This window comes from Bubalus bubalis, chromosome 4, assembly GCF_019923935.1.
Source record: "Bubalus bubalis isolate 160015118507 breed Murrah chromosome 4, NDDB_SH_1, whole genome shotgun sequence".
NCBI lineage: Eukaryota > Metazoa > Chordata > Mammalia > Artiodactyla > Bovidae > Bubalus > Bubalus bubalis.
This window is the reverse complement of record NC_059160.1, coordinates 54,207,022-54,223,017: the sequence shown is the minus strand read 5'-3', so window position 1 is coordinate 54,223,017 and position 15,996 is coordinate 54,207,022. Positions and strand designations below refer to the sequence as shown.

Sequence of the window (15,996 nt, the reverse complement as noted above, 5' to 3'; positions counted from 1 at the left end):
GCTACCCACTTCAGTATACTGGCCTGGAGAATTCCATGGACTATGCCATGGGGTGACAAAGAGTCGGACACAACTGAGTGACTTTTACTTTAATAATAAAACGTATCTGAGTTATTTTATCTGTTATATATAAACACTTTGTTGTTGTTTTTCAGTCTCTAAGTCATTTCGGCTCTTTGTCACCCCATGAACTGCAGGACTCCAGGATTCCCTGCCATTCAACATCTCCCAGAGTTTGTGCAAACTCATGTCTATCAAGTTAGTGATGCCATCTAACCATCTCATCCTCTGTTTCTCCCTTCTCCTCCTGCCTTCAATCTTTCCCAGCGTCAAGGTCTTTTCCAATGAGTCGGCTCTTAGCATCAGGTGGCCAAATTATTGGAGCTTCATTTGCAGCATCCGTCTTTCCAATGAATATTCAGGATTGATTTCCTTTAGGATGGACTGGTTTGATCTCGTTGCAGTCCGAGGGACTCTCAAGAGTCTTCTCCAATACCACAGTTCAACAGCATCAATTCTTCAGTACTCAGCTTTCTTTACAGTCCAACTCTTGCATCTGTACATGACTACTGGAAAAACCATAGCTTTGACTAAATGGATCTTTGTTGGCAAAGTGATGTCTCTGCTTATTAATACACTGTTTAGGTTTGTCATAGCTTTTCTTCGAGGTGCAAGCATCTTTTAATTTTATGGCTGCACTCACAGTGATTTTTGAGCCCAAGAAAATAAAATCTGCTACTGTTTCCACTTTTCCCCTATCTATTTGCCTTTAAGTGATGGGACTAGATGCCATGTTTTTTAATTGTTGAGTTGTAAGGTACCCTTTTCACTCTCGTTTTTCACCCTCATCAAAAAGCTCTTTAGTTCCTTTTTGCTTTCTGCCATTAGAGTGGTATCATCTGCATATCTGAGGTTGTTGATATTTCTCCCAGCAATCTTGATTCCAGCTTGTGATTCATCCAGCGTGGCATTTCTCATGATGTAGTCTGCATATAAGTTAAATAAGCAGGGTGACAATATACAGCCTTGATGTACTCCTTTCCCAATTTTGAACTCGTCCGTTGTTTCACATCTGGTTTTAACTGTTGCTTCTTGACCTGCATATAGGTTTCTCTGGAGACAGATAAGGTGGTCTGGTATTGTTGTTCAGTTGTTCCATCATGTCCGACTCTTTTCGACCCCATGGACTGCAGCATGCCAGGCTTCCCTGTCCTTCACCATCTCCCAGAGCTTGCTCAAACTCATGTCCATTGAGTTGGTGATGCCATCCAACCATGTTGTCCTCTGTCATCCCCTTCTCCTGCCTTCAATCTTTTCCAACATCAGGGACTTTTCTAATGAGTCAGCTCTTCGCATCAGGTGGCCAAATTGTTGGAGCTTCAGCTTTAGCATCAGTCCTTCCAATGAATGTTCAGGGTTCATTTCCTTTAGGATTGTCTGGTTTGACCTCGTTGCAGTCCAAGGGACTCTCAAGAGTCTTTTCCCACACTACAGTTCAAAAGCATTCATTCTTCAAAGCTCATACTTCTTTGTGGTCTCTCACATTTATACATGACTACTGGAAAAACCGTAGCTTTGACTTTGCGGACCTTTGCTAGCAAAGTAATGTCTCTGCATTTTAATATGCTATCTAGGTCTGTCATAGCTTTTCTTCCAAGGAGCAAGCGTCTTTTAATTTCATGGCTGCAGTCACCATCTGCAGTCATTTTGGAGCCCAAGAAAATAAAGTTTGTCATGGTTTCCATTGTTTCCCCATCTATTTGCCATGAAGTAATGGGACTGGCTGCCATGATCTTAGTTTTTTGAATGTTGAGTTTTAAGCCAGCTTTTTAAAGGGTTTGGTGTTCTCATTTTTTAAAGAATATTCCACCGTTTGTTGTGATTCACACAGTCAAAGGCTTCAGCATAGTCAATGAAGCAGAAATAGGTATTTTTCTGGAATTTCCTTGCTTTTTCTACAATCCACCGGATGTTGGCAAAATCCTAAAAGATAATGCTGTTTAAGTGCTGCACTGAATATGCCATCAAATTTGGAAAACTCAGTAGTGACTACAGGACTGGAAAAGCTGTTTTCATTGCAATCCCAAAGAAAGTAATGCCAAAGGATGTTCAAACTACTGTACAATTGCACTCTTTTCACATGCTAGCAAGGTAACCCTCAAAATCCTTCCGCCTAGGCTTCAACGGTATGTGAACCTAGTACCTCTAGATGTACAAGCCGGATTTAGAAAAGGCAGAGGAACCAGAGACTAAATTGCCAGCATCCATTGGATCATAGAAAAAAAATAAACACCTAGTTTTCATTAGTACTAGTGGAAGAAAGAACTAGCAATTAAACAAGAAACATTAAAGAAAAGATCTCTGAAAGTTATTTTAAAATAATTTCTATTGGTCTGGTTTAAACTTAAACATCAACTAAGAAATTAATTTCTTACAGTTATAGTCTAAGTAAAAATGAACCAAAAATTTGTTTAGACAGTCTCTGCCTTATCACTGTGGTCTAATTTACCACTAGTTGTCTCTGGCTTATTTGGAAGTTAGTTGTCTGGGTCTGATTTCCTTTATACAGTCTCAAAAACAGATTTCCTAAAACAGTATTAGAAAGTTCTTCAGATGGTTGCAGAGATTAACCTTAATTTTGGCCAAAGTCTAATCTTGTCTGGATTTGGCTTACTGATAGGACAACAGCTGTGTTTATAAGAAAGATGAAAGTTTTGTGTTTAGCCACCATGAGAAGCAAAGGGATCAACAGCATTTACTGTCTTTTATTACAAAGGGAGGAAACACTCAGTTCAATACAGCACTAAAACTGCAGTTGATAGAAATGCTTGTTTCATAGATCTTTAAGTCTATCGGTTACTCAAACTGTTTGCAAAGGCTGAGAAACCTGGTGACCTCACTTTTACTTACCAGTGTTCATATGGATTTTATAAGCTTATATGTGTTACAAGTCCCAAGGTAGTGTATTCTGTTGCAAGTCGGTCAACAAGGCAAATAGCTATATAACAAAGACATAAGTGAAAACAGAAATAAGGTCATCCAGAGAAATTGTCAGGCAAATGTAACTGGATCCTCATAAGGTCAACAACTGTTTTACTAATGTAGTTTAAAGAACAGCCGAGTAGGTCAGCAAGACAATTCAATGTTTCTGATTTCCCATGAAGTCTGTGTCAGTGCATGCAAAAGAAATTGGTTCTGTTGAGTCTGAGTAATGGATATGTCATCAAATGTGTGCTCGTTTTTCCTTTTGTGAAATGAGATCCTCAAAGCTGATATCCTAATTATTTTGTTGTGTTACTGTGCTTAGTGAACAAATGGTAGCTATAAATTAAAGCCACATTAATAATAACAAAACTTCTACCTATGTTTTAAATAGCACATTTCTTTAGATGTATAATTAGAAACAAATGTTAGCTTGTTTGAAATTCTTTTTAGATGCCTGTTAAACATAAATGTTTTTGAACCAGCAAGGTTGTTGTTCTCTCCTGTCCCTGCGGTTGAGCACAACAATAGCTTGATAGAATATACTGGAACAGAATGCTGCTTCTGAGGGCCTGAGCAAGCTCTCATCAAGAATGTATGGAAATGGACTATCATAATGATCGTTTTTACTTAAAAATTTTTATTTGGGCCTAGAACCAAGGATATTACTGGTATGGTCTAAAGTTGGGTTAAACTGAGTTTAATTTTTTGAGGTACAAAAAATATGGGGAATAATTTGGAGCAAATTTCTCTCTTCAGAAATTAGTCTTGGGCACAATACTGTCTCATAACCTCCCAATCAGCATTTCTGGGATAATGTCAGATTTTGGACAATTACAGAAAACCAGACACAAATGTGGAAACCAGATTTCAATTTCTTCTCCACTGACATGAGATTTAAAACAGCAACAGGAACATTTCAAGGTCAGTGTCAATATGTAGTCACAAATTACCAAAGAAAGAAACAAATTGGAGAGCATGGGTGTACAATTTTGTGTTTTTGGCATGGGAGAGACATTGAAATACTCATAACATAAAAGCCAAATCATAAAAATAAAATGAGACTTATGATCCCATCATTTTGAAAGGGTAGGATTTAGTTCTGACATCTTGCAGATTTGTGATGTCCTGACTTTTACTTCAACAGTCCTAAATAATACAATTTTTAGAACATAAGCACAACCTTTTTTTCTTCTTTCTAAAATGTTTGTAAGAGAAGCAATCCTGAGGAAAACTTATTCAACAAAGAGAAACCTCTTAAGCATATTTATAAACAAACATGGAAAAACTAAAACTAGGGGACACATACACAATCAGGTCTTGTATTATTTATCAGGAATTAGAAGTGATGACCAATAGTTAATTCCCCATCAAACATTTCCTCCCATTTTAGTTTAATTTAAACACAGTTTACTAAGAACAAAGTTTACTAAGGAAAAAGAATATCTTTGTACCATTTAAAGTACTTGTTGGCCAACCCAATAATTGAACACAGTAAGTTTAACAAAGTAGAAGCTGGGAAATGGTCAAATAGCCTATATATGAGATCTAAACAAAGAGGTTAGAATTCTCAATGCTTCAGTCAGTTCAGTTCAGTTCCTCAGTTGTGTCCGACTCTGACCCCATGGATTGCAGCACACCAGGCTTCCCTGTCCATCACCAATCCCAGAGTTTACGCAAACTCACGTCCATTGAGTCAGTGATACCATCCAACCATCTCATCCTCTGTCATCCCCTTGTCCTCCCACCTTCAATCTTTCCAAGCATCAGGGTCTTTTCAAATGAGTCAGTTCTTCACATCAGGTGACCAAAGTATTGGAGTTTCAGCTTCAGCATCAGTCCTTCCAATGAATATTCAGGACTGATTTCCTTTAGGATAGACTGGTTGGATCTCCTTGCTGTCCAAGTGACTCTCAAGAGTCTTCTCCAAAACCATCAGTTCTTTGGTGTTCAGCTATCTTTATTGTCCAACTCTCACATCTATACCTGATTACTAGAAAAACCAAAGCTTTGACTAGATGAACCTTTGCTGGCAAAGTAATGTCTCTGCTTTTTAATATGCTGTCTAGGTCTATCATAGCTTTTCTTCTAAGGAGCAAGCGTCTTTGAATTTCATGGCTGCAGTCACCATCTGCAGTGACTTTGGAGAAGAAAATAACGTTTGTCACTGTTTCCATCGTTTCCCCATCTATTTGCCATGAAGTGATGGTACCAGATGCCATGATCTTAGTTTTCTGAATGTTGAACTTTAAGCCAACTTTTTCACTCTTCTCTTTCATCAAGAGGCTCTTTAGTTCTTCTTCTCTTTCTGCCGTAAGTGTGGTGTCATCTGCGTATCTGAGGTTGTTGATATTTCTCCCAGCAATCTTGATTCCAACTTGTGCTTCTTCCAGCCCAGCATTTCTCATAATGTACTCTGCATAGAAGTTAAATAAGCAGGGTGACAATATACAGCCTTGACTGTACTCCTTTCCCTATTTGGAACCAGTCTGTTGTTCCATGTCCAGTTCTAACTGTTGCTTCCTGACCTGCATACAGATTTCTCAGGAGGCAGGTCAGGTGGTCTGGTATTCCCATCTCTTGAAGAATTTTCCACAGTTTATTGTGATCCACACAGTCAGACTTTGGCATAGTCAATAAAGCAGAAGTAGATGTTTTTCTGGAACTCTCTTGCTTTTTCAATGATCCAACAGATGTTGGCAATTTGATCTCTGCTTCCTCTGTCTTTTCTAAATCCAGCTTGAACATCTGGAAGTTCATGGTTCACACTGTTGAAGCTTGGCTTGGAAAATTTTGAGCAGTACTTTGCTAGCATGTTAAGATGAGTGCAATTGTGCAGTAGTTTGAGCATCCTTTGACATTGCCTTTCTTAGGGACTGGAATGAAAACTGACCTTTTCCAGTCCTGTGGCCACTGCTGAGTTTTCCAAATTTGCTGGCATATTGAGTGCAGCACTTTCACAGCATCACCTTTCAGGATCTGAAATAGTCTCAAGTTTACTCAGGATAAAATGCATACCACTCCCAAAGGGCTAAAGACATCCCTCTCATTTCTTGAGAATGTCTTATCTCCGAGTCACCTTAATTTACAGATGTAATCACCTTTTCTCTTTTGAGGGTAACACTTCCTGCCTCTCTTTGGCAGAACTGTATTCACACAATCACCATGAGTTTTCCCCCAGTATGTTCCCTACAGACACCAGGCCCAGTGGGTAGTTTCATTGGATAACTTTTATAAATGGGTAAGCCCTTATTCCAGAGGATCCATCTCCAAGATACCCCAATACCCAAGCCCCTACATACTTTTCCAACCTCTATTCCTAAGTCCACTCAATTCCTAAGTATAAGACAATTTTCAAATATACTGACCCAATTTATCATTTTTGAAATACACCCTAAAATGACGAACTTACAAAGTCTTTGGTCTATCTTCACACTTTTAGGGTTCTCTGTCCCCTCACAGAGACTGTAAAAGGGAACCATGTCAAAATTCCTTCAACTTTGCCTTAAGTTAAAAATCTACTTATGAAGGGGTAAAATATTTTTAATATTTGGTAATAATATTTTACTGTATTCAATACTTAACTTGGGAACGGCTATGCTATTCAACCTGATGTGAAGAATTGACTCATTGGAAAAGACCCCCATGCTGGGATTGAAGGCAGGAGGAGAAGGGGACAACAAAGGATGAGATGGTTGGATGGCATCACTGACTCGATGGACATGAGTTTGAGTAGCTCCAGGAGCTGGTGATGGACAGGGAAGCCTGGCGTGCTGTAGTCCATGGGGTCGCAAAGAGTCGGACATGACTGAGTGACTGAACTGCTATGCTATACAATTTTTCCTTGTAATTAAACACATGTATCAGTTTATACATGTACATGATTACAAGATTTTACTAAAAAAAAAAAATTTACCTGTAACAATTCTGTATCTCTCAAAGATAATTTTGATTTCATAAGATGTGTCATAGATACTTAAGATGTCTTATGAAAAGAAAACTTGAATATTTATTTGCATTAATCTCCAGTTCTTCAAAAATAAGAATTATTCATCTCTGAAATAAATTAGTATTACCTACAAATCTATGGTGGACATGTTAGGTGTCTTTATTCACCTTTACTTAATCCTCACAGTAACTCCATTAGACAGTGATTCTCATCTCTATTTTATAGGTGGAAATGCAGCTTCAGAGGGGGCATTAATTTGTAGGAATGGAGAGTTTGTAGAAATTTATTTAGCTGTATTATACTCTTCTGACTAGATCACATGACATGGCTGCCTTAAACAATGTTTACTTCAATGACTGTGAAGAGGGTGCATGGAGTTCTATTGCCACCAGGTGCCATCTCAAAAACATTCAACTTTGGTAAGAATGGTGAAGATTTATAAAAGGTGGAGATTGTTATTAAATCATAAGTTATTTTCTAAGGTAAGCTTTATCCCATATACCAAACGTTCTGAGAATGATGAGATGCCCAAACAAAAGGAATTCGTATATAGTAATAAGCAGACTGATAACATGAGATAAGAAAATTATTTCTTATATTAAATTGAATAGTAATCCTTTATAATTACTGAGAAAGTTGTAATAAGACTCCTATATTTATGAGGTTAAAGTCGCTCAGTTGTGTCTGACTCTGTGACTCTATGGACTGTAGCCTGCCAGGCTCCTCTGCCCATGGAATTTTCTAGACAAGAATATTGGAGTGGTTGTTATTTCCTCCTACAGGGGATCTTCCCTATCCAGGGACTGAACACACGTCTCTTATGTCTCCTGTGTATATATATACTGCTAACAGAATATGCCTATGCATTTACCCACACATACATTTAATACATTCAACCAATTTCCAGAATAATGGTGAAAGGAGAGGCCTTTTTTCCCTTTTGTAAATGTTTATGTCTTTGAGAATTAGGAAAGTAGCATATATTTAAGGTATAGAATATAAGATACCGTTTGGAAAATCCTGTGATAAAATCAAAAGCATTAAGCTTCCCTAATCATCTCTTTCCTAGAGCTGCTGAGTTAGTCATTGTCTTTAAACGCTGACTTAGGAAAAAAAAAAAAGAAAACCACACACATACATAGAATAGAACAGGAAAATGATTTTTCAAACCATCAATATTTTATTTAACAAAAGCAACAACTGGAATATTTCTAGATCTTACAGTATATATTTGATATAAAAATAAGAAATTCTCCAAAATATGTACTAATAATACAGTTTTATGGATCTAAGTACACAGAAAATTTATTCTACATTTCAGTCACCCAAAACAACAGCTTGTGGTCACTTCCGATTGCACACAGTGGAAGAGTTCTATGCCAGGAAAGGCCAGATCCAACAGCCACAGAGCCAATGAGGATGGGCTACAAAATATGTGAAGGATTAAAGAAGTTCAATACATCACCAACATTAATAAATAAAAACTACCTTTCAAAAACAAGAAGTACATTGGAAAACTGTCTGTGTTTATAGTGGCAACAGAATTAAAAAATGTGCTCCCTCATAGGTGAAATACATAGTATTTTGTTTGTAACTGACTGGAATGAAGTGTACAAATCAACTATGGATAACTGGTGCAGCCTAGACACAAACATTTTCAGTCTAAACCAACCAGGCAAGCACAATTATATTTAAATGAAGGAAGAAAGAGAAGAAATAAAATACTTCATATGTGAATATTAGCAAAAAGTCTGTTACCACTGGTGATTTAAACATCAAAAAAGGCTTTCTCTTTTTTGATGTTTTTTTATGAAAGAAGAGAGAAATTTCTCTTCTTTCATAAATCCTTTAGTTACTTACATATTACAAATCTGGGGAGCTATAAGTGGAAAAGTAGAAAACACAAATTTAAAAACACCTATGCCATCAAACATCACCACATTACCTGAGGATGTCCTAAATGATGAATCTGAAACTGACTCATCATTTTGCCAGGATAACCAGTAGTTGCAAATAAGTTTTCATTAACTGTGGACCATCTAAGAAAAGACAAAGGATGAAAATAAGTACAGAATCCTACAGACAAACACAAGCTTTTCTAAAATTGGTTATTTCTCTTTGTACCAAAATGCTAATTTTATAAGTCTAAATTTGATAATATGGATTTACAATCAGACTGGGAATTTCAGGGAAGTTAGCTATAAATATTTTCTCATTCTGTGAATGTTTATTACTTGCTTATCATGGGCCACCTCATAAAATTTCAAAGTTACACAAAGTCAGCAGTTCCCAAAAGTCTGACAATATGGCAGGAGATACAAACAAGGAATCAGACAAAAAATATTTCACAGCACAATACATTAAAAACCCAATACATTTAAAATTCTTATTGACATTTGTTTTAAAATTAATGATAAACTCATGAGTTTAAATTCCTTTGAATAAAGTAAACACCTAGAATACAAATGGCACCCCACTCCAGTACTCTTGCCTGGAGAATCCATGGACAGAGGAGCCTGGTAAGCTGCAGTCCATGGGGTCGCTAAGAGTCGGACATGACTGAGCGACTTCACTTTCACATTTCACTTTCATGCATTGGAGAAGGAAATGGCAACCCACTCCAGCATTCTTGCCTGGAGAATCCCAGGGACCGGGGAGCCTGTGGGCTGCCGTGTATGGGGTCGTACAGAGTCAGACATGACTGAAGCGACTTAGCAGCAGAATACATAGATGTTTAAATATTCAAGTATTTAGGCAACATAGACATTGGAATACATTGAATCAATGAACCACCAAGTGTTAATGGACCTCCAGCAACAAGTGTGCCACAATAATAAGTGCAGTAGGGGAGCTATGAGGGGAAAAAAAAAAGATTCCTTGACCAAAAAAAAAAAAGGCTGTAAGTCTAGTTAATACTTTAATGTGTGGTAGATATTATTAGTTGCTGTCCAACAGGCATTCTGCCCTGTTTCTGAGCTAACTGAACCCCAGCTGGGGCCTGACAGAGGGTGTCTGACCCCAAGGGGTAAGAGACAATTGGTATAAGGCAAAGATAGCAATCCCCAATAAAAGGGGAGTGGCTCCTTCCTCTCCTCTTATTTTGGACAACGTGGTATGAGGCTATGGTGTCTGGAACACTGGAAGTCATCTTGCAACTGGGAAGCACCAAGTCAAAGCCTTGCCACTGAGGGTAGCAGATGGAAAGATCTGAATACTTAATGACATAAACCAATCCTGAGATGACCTCCTTTAGACTTAAGTATCATAGTTTGCTGGTTTTATTTTTAGCAACTGGGAAAAAAAATTAAAACTGAAGTATAGTTGATCTATAATATTATGTTAGTTTTAAGTGTACAGCACGGTTATTCAGTTATTTATATATTTTATATATACATATGTATGTATTTCTTTTCAAATTCTTTTCCTTTATAGGTGATTACAAAATATTCCCTGTGCTATACAGCAGATACTTTTTGGTAATCTCTTTTATATATAATAGTGTATATGTGCTAATCCCAAACTCCAAGTTTATCTCCTCCTCTCCCCTTCTTTCCCCTTTCGTAACCAAAAGTTTTCTATGTCTGTGAGTCTATAGTTTGTTGATTTTAAAATGTATATTTGCTCACATCTCTGAAATCAAGATTCACCTTATAATCTATGGCATGCTTACGTTTAGTTGAATACATTTTTTTCTTAGGAATACATAAAATAATAGTGTCCTTAGGTTCTACAGTTTCATTGGGGGTATTTTAGATTTGATGAAATACAGCATATAATAAATGTTCTACTGATTTTAGTCTCTGTTAGTAAATTTTCCAAGACTACACTATACAGTGCAATATTATGTAAAAATGAATGAAATGAAAAACAAGCACATTAAGTGGGAAAAAAGCCACAGATCTATAATATCCAGTGTGTTCTCACTTGAGGACAATAATGGATGTAGTTTACATGCATAGACATGGGCCCACCCACATTTTACATTTTTATCAGCAGAAAAATTACGAAAGCAAATGCTCTCAATTGTTGAGGTGGTATTAGTGGAGTAGTAATTCTGTATTTTATAAACATTTTCAAAGAAAATATTGGAAAACAATCTCTCACCCAGACAAAAAAAAAAGCAAAACATCCATTTATAAAACAACCAGAAAAAAAGAAAAATTCAGTGCAAAGGAGAGGACTAGAAACATATTCTAGAAGTTGGCACAGCATGAACAAAGTAATCAAATACAAAAATCAAATTATAACTGCCACCCCTCACCCCCCCAAAATGGTACATTACCTGAATAAGCAGGCTCGATCCATGTGGACAGGTCTCTTATCTTGAGGGTAACTAAAAGATATTATTTTGCATCTTATGAATTATGTGTTGGTCTCAGGTAGGTGAACTTAAATTAAGGATTACAGGGTTATTTTCTCTTTAAAGGACACAATGCCCAAGGTACTTAAACTGTGACAAAATTCCAAATAAGCACTGAATTAAAATAGCTGAAATATGATAAAGATATGAACTTGATTTAGAACCATTATAGAACAACATCATTTAACAAGGTCAGTGTTCTTCTTTTTTTTTAAACATAAGCAAACATTGCTTAATGGATTTCCAGGTAGCTCAGTGGTAAAAGAATCCACCTGCCAATGCAGGAGATGCAAGTTGGATCCCTGAGTCAGGAAGATTCCCTGGAGTAGGAAATGGCAACTTGCTCCAGTATTCTTGCTTGGAAAATTCCATGGACAGGGGAGCCTGTTGGGCTACAGTCTTATGGGGTCGCAAAGAGTCAGACATGACTGTGTGTGCGCACACACACATGCACGCACGTGTGCACATACACACACACACACACACCCTCAATGAAAGATCTCCTCTGCATTATTCTTTCTGTTACCCTCAAAGTAAATCTGTAAAACCCATGACTGTTATGTAAAAGCCCACTGACTCTGGCCCTTTTGTAGGAGAGTCTTATTTTTGCTTTACAATGTGGCCCAGATATACAAGAATAGGTCAATGGATCATTTAGCAATAGTGACTGATTTTTTGGTAAATAATAGATAAATATACTAAGGAAGTACCTGGATCGAGTAATATCCCAAATTAACCAATCATTCCCTGCAACAGCTCCAACTTTGAAGGTGTTTTTTAAGCACCAGTGTGCTGACATTAATGGCATCTGTTCTGATTCAAGGGATAAAATAGCCTGTTGAGCCAAAAGATCATAAAACCGAATTGTTCCATTCTTCTCTGCAACCATCAGCTGTAAGACAGAAAAACAAAGAGAATTCAACGACCTAATTTACTAGTCAAATCTGAGAAGGAGACAGAGATTCAATGTCATATATATAGTAATATGTAAACATGTGCATATATTACAAAAGGGAGGTAAAATGCAAAGGAAATAAGATAAGCCTAGGTAAAAAAAAAAGTATCAAATATTAAAAAACTTCACAAGAAACTGGCAAAAAGAAAGACACAAGAAAACTGGGTACAATTTTAAATGACTATACACAGTCCCCAGGAAGAAGAGCATAAAGATTCACTCTAAGTATATACATATATATACACATACACAGTTGAATTATTCACAGTAGTTAAGGTTTTATAAAGTTGCTGCAAACACTGAGTTAGTGAATATCAAATCACTGATTCTAAAGGAAATTAAAGGGTTGTGTTCCTGTGAGTCTCTGACCACAACATTTTTGTCAACTGATCAATACACAATCTTGTTTCTGTTTATAGACATCTTATTTAATACATATTGATTCATTAACATAGAAGTCACAGGCAACAGCACTGCAACTCATGCCTGAACAAAGCTTATTTAACATGTATTTTCTCTGTAAGGCGTCTCACAGTCTTCCTGCATTTAGGAATACTAAGTAGCTCTTTATTGACTATGCCAAAGCCTTTGACTGTGTGGATCACAATAAACTGTGGAAACTTCTTCAAGAGATGGGAACACCAGACCACCTGACCAGCCTCTTGAGAAACCTATATGCAGGCCAGGAAGTAACAGTTAGAACTGGACATGGAACAACAGACTGGTTTCAAATTGAGAAAGGAGTATGTCAAGGCTGTATATTGTCACCCTGCTTATTTAACTTATATGCAGAGTACATCATGAGAAAAGCTGGGCTGGAAGAAGCACAAGCTGGAATCAAGATTGCTGGGAGAAATATCAGTAACCTCAGATATGCAGATGATACCACCCTTATAGCAGAAAGTGAAGAGGAACTAAAAAGCCTCTTGATGAAAGTGAAAGGAGAGTGAAAAAGTTGGCTTAAAGCTCAACATTCAGAAAACTAAGATCATGGCATCTGGTCCCATCTCATGGGAAATAGATGGGGAAACAGTGGAAACAGTGTCAGACTTTATTTTGGGGGGCTCCAAAATCACTGCAGATGGTGACTGCAGCCATGAAATTAAAAGACGCTTACTCCTTGGAAGGAAAGTTATGACCAACCTAGATAGCATTTTGAAAAGCAGAGACATTACTTTGCCAACAAATGTCCGTCTAGTCAAGGCTACGGTTTTTCCAGTAGTCATGTATGGATGTGAGAGTTGGACTGTGAAGAAGGCTGAGCGCAGAAGAATTGATGCTTTTGAACTGTGGTGTTGGAGAAGACTCTTGAGAGTCCCATGGATTGCAAGGAGATCCAACCAGTCCATTCTAACAGAGATCAGTCCTGGGTGTTCTTTGGAAGGAATGATGCTCAAACTGAAACTCCAGTACTTTGGCCACCTCATGCGAAGAGTTGACTCACTGGAAGAGACTCTGATGCTGGGAGAGATTGGGGGCAGGAGGAGAAGGGGATGACAGAGGATGAGATGGCTGGATGGCATCACCGACTCGATGGACATGAGTTTGAGTGAACTCTGGGAGTTGGTGATGGACAGGGAGGCCTGGTGTGCTGCAATTCATGGGGTTGCAAAGAGTCGGACACAACTGAGCAACTGAACTGAACTGAACTGAACTTACAGTATGAGGGCTAAGACAAGATGGCAGAGTACTGCCTCATTCAGCCCTAGCTAGGAATGTGCATATTAGTCAACTCAAATTTTGTGTTGCTCCATGCATGTCTGTGACTGTCAGAGTGATAAGTATTAATTTTGGGGTTACAAATAAATTTTAGTGAGTAGGCACACTTGCAAATGTAGGATCTGTGAATAATGAAGATCAACCATATAAACACTTGTATATAAAACACCATGCTACATTCAGTAAAGGTAAATGACATGATCCTTGATCTTTAGAAACTTTCCATCAAGAGAGAGAATCATGAAAAAAAAAAAAAAACTGACTATAATTTAAGGGGACATACAGTGGGATGCAAAAGGAAGAGCAATTATTTAGAACACAGGCAGTCTTTAAAAGTAGGGGATTCTTAAGAGAAAAGGTGGAATTTAAAACTATTCTCAATAAGATGAGGTCAGTGACAAATACACAACAAAAATAATTTGTTGTATGTATACATTATTAGTATAATTTGTAATATATAAAAATATTTAGTCGTCATGACCACTATCTGAGGAAACTGCTATCATCAATCCCATTTTTCAGAAAGGAGACTGAGGTGCAGAGTGATTAAGGTAACTTGTGGAAGATCTCATCACTAAACCTGTGGCAGAGCCTGGGTTTGAACCCAGGTCTAACTACAGCACCATGTGTGTTCCTTACTACAAGACTAGGTTATGAAGACTGAGGAGTGATCTGGTGGGCTGTGTAAAGTCACGGGTCGGGAAGGACTGGAAACGGGAGAAGACCAGGAAGATTTATTTTGGACCTAGTAAAAACACTTGAGATTTTGAACCTGTCTCCAAAAGTCTTGAGAATTTCAGGTTTAACTTATGAGCTATGGAAGGGCCAAGTCTGTCTGGACCTCAGTTTGGACAGGCAATAAAGCATGGTGGGTTAATAGCACAGCTTCTTTAGTCATGTGGATTCTTATCCACTGTACTACCAGGGAAATCCTACTACTATCAACGGCTGTGCCATGTGGCCTGTGAGATCTCAGCTGCTAGACCAGGGATTGAACTTGGGCCCTGAGAGGGAAAGCACTGAGTCCTGACCGTTGGACTGCCAAGGAATTCCATGTAACTTTATTATTAATTAATGGCATTTGTGTGTTGCTTTCTAGATTACATGGCTCTCTTGTGTAATTTGTAACGGACTCATTTGAAAAGACCCCGATGCTGGGAATGATTGAAGGCAGGAAGAGAAGGGGATGACAGAGGATGAGATGGTTGGATGGTATCACCGACTCAATGGACATGAGTTTGGGTAAGCTGTGGGAATTGGTGATGGGACAGGGAGGCCTGGAGTGCTGCAGTCCATAGGGTCACAAAGAGGCGGACAAGACTGAGCAACAGAACTGAACTGAAGACTTTCATAAGAATTTTAAGAGATAGGTGATCACAGACTTAACTTTCTTCTCTGGCTGCCTCGTTTTTATCAAGATCAAGCAAAATAGAACAAAAATTTTGGGTTTGATCTGACAGACCAATGAGAACCACCACCTACTACATTTAGTAGTAAGGATCGTGTCAACAATGACAAGCAGCTGAAACTGACTGAGTGCTTATGATGCATCAGGTTTTCTTTTAAGGACTTTATAAGTGTTCACTCTTTTAATCTTCATAAGTTTCCTTTTTATAAGATGAAGAAGTGATTGAGAAGAGATTTTGTGACTTGCCAAAGATCATTTAGCTAGGAAATGGTGGAACTGGGCACTGACTCTAGGCAGTTAACTCAAGAGCCCATACTTTTAACTGCTATTGTGTTGCCTTTCTATAATTATAGGTTTCTGAGTTAAGTAGTGACACAGTTAAACTGATATTTAAAGGTCAGTCTTAACTAAAGTAGGCAAGAAGAATCAGATTGAAGAGCCAAAGATTTTCGAAACAAGCTAAGGATTGGCAGGGATTACTTGCGGAAATAGAAAGGTGAAGAATACACATTAATGACTAAGAGGAATGTATTCTAGAGACAGTGAAGAAAAACTTTAAAGATCTGGAAAAACTTGCATATAGGAAAGGAAGATATCAAAGATGATTTTAGGATATTGTTCAG

At 37.8% G+C, this 15,996-nt stretch overlaps 1 protein-coding gene across 1 annotated transcript in view; it reads right to left on the bottom strand.

The window, feature by feature from the left end:
- Window positions 1-8,088: 8,088 nt before the first annotated feature.
- NUP37 (nucleoporin 37) overlaps window positions 8,089-15,996 on the bottom strand; it is a 54,229-nt gene continuing 46,321 nt past the window's right edge. The window contains exons 7-10 of the mRNA XM_006058803.3: window positions 12,002-12,183; window positions 11,214-11,264; window positions 8,877-8,970; window positions 8,089-8,355 (exon numbers count right to left, since the gene is read on the bottom strand). Of these exons, the coding sequence (XP_006058865.2) occupies window positions 8,242-8,355; window positions 8,877-8,970; window positions 11,214-11,264; window positions 12,002-12,183 (441 nt within the window). The 3' untranslated portion in view covers window positions 8,089-8,241. The remainder of the gene's footprint in view (window positions 8,356-8,876; window positions 8,971-11,213; window positions 11,265-12,001; window positions 12,184-15,996) is intronic.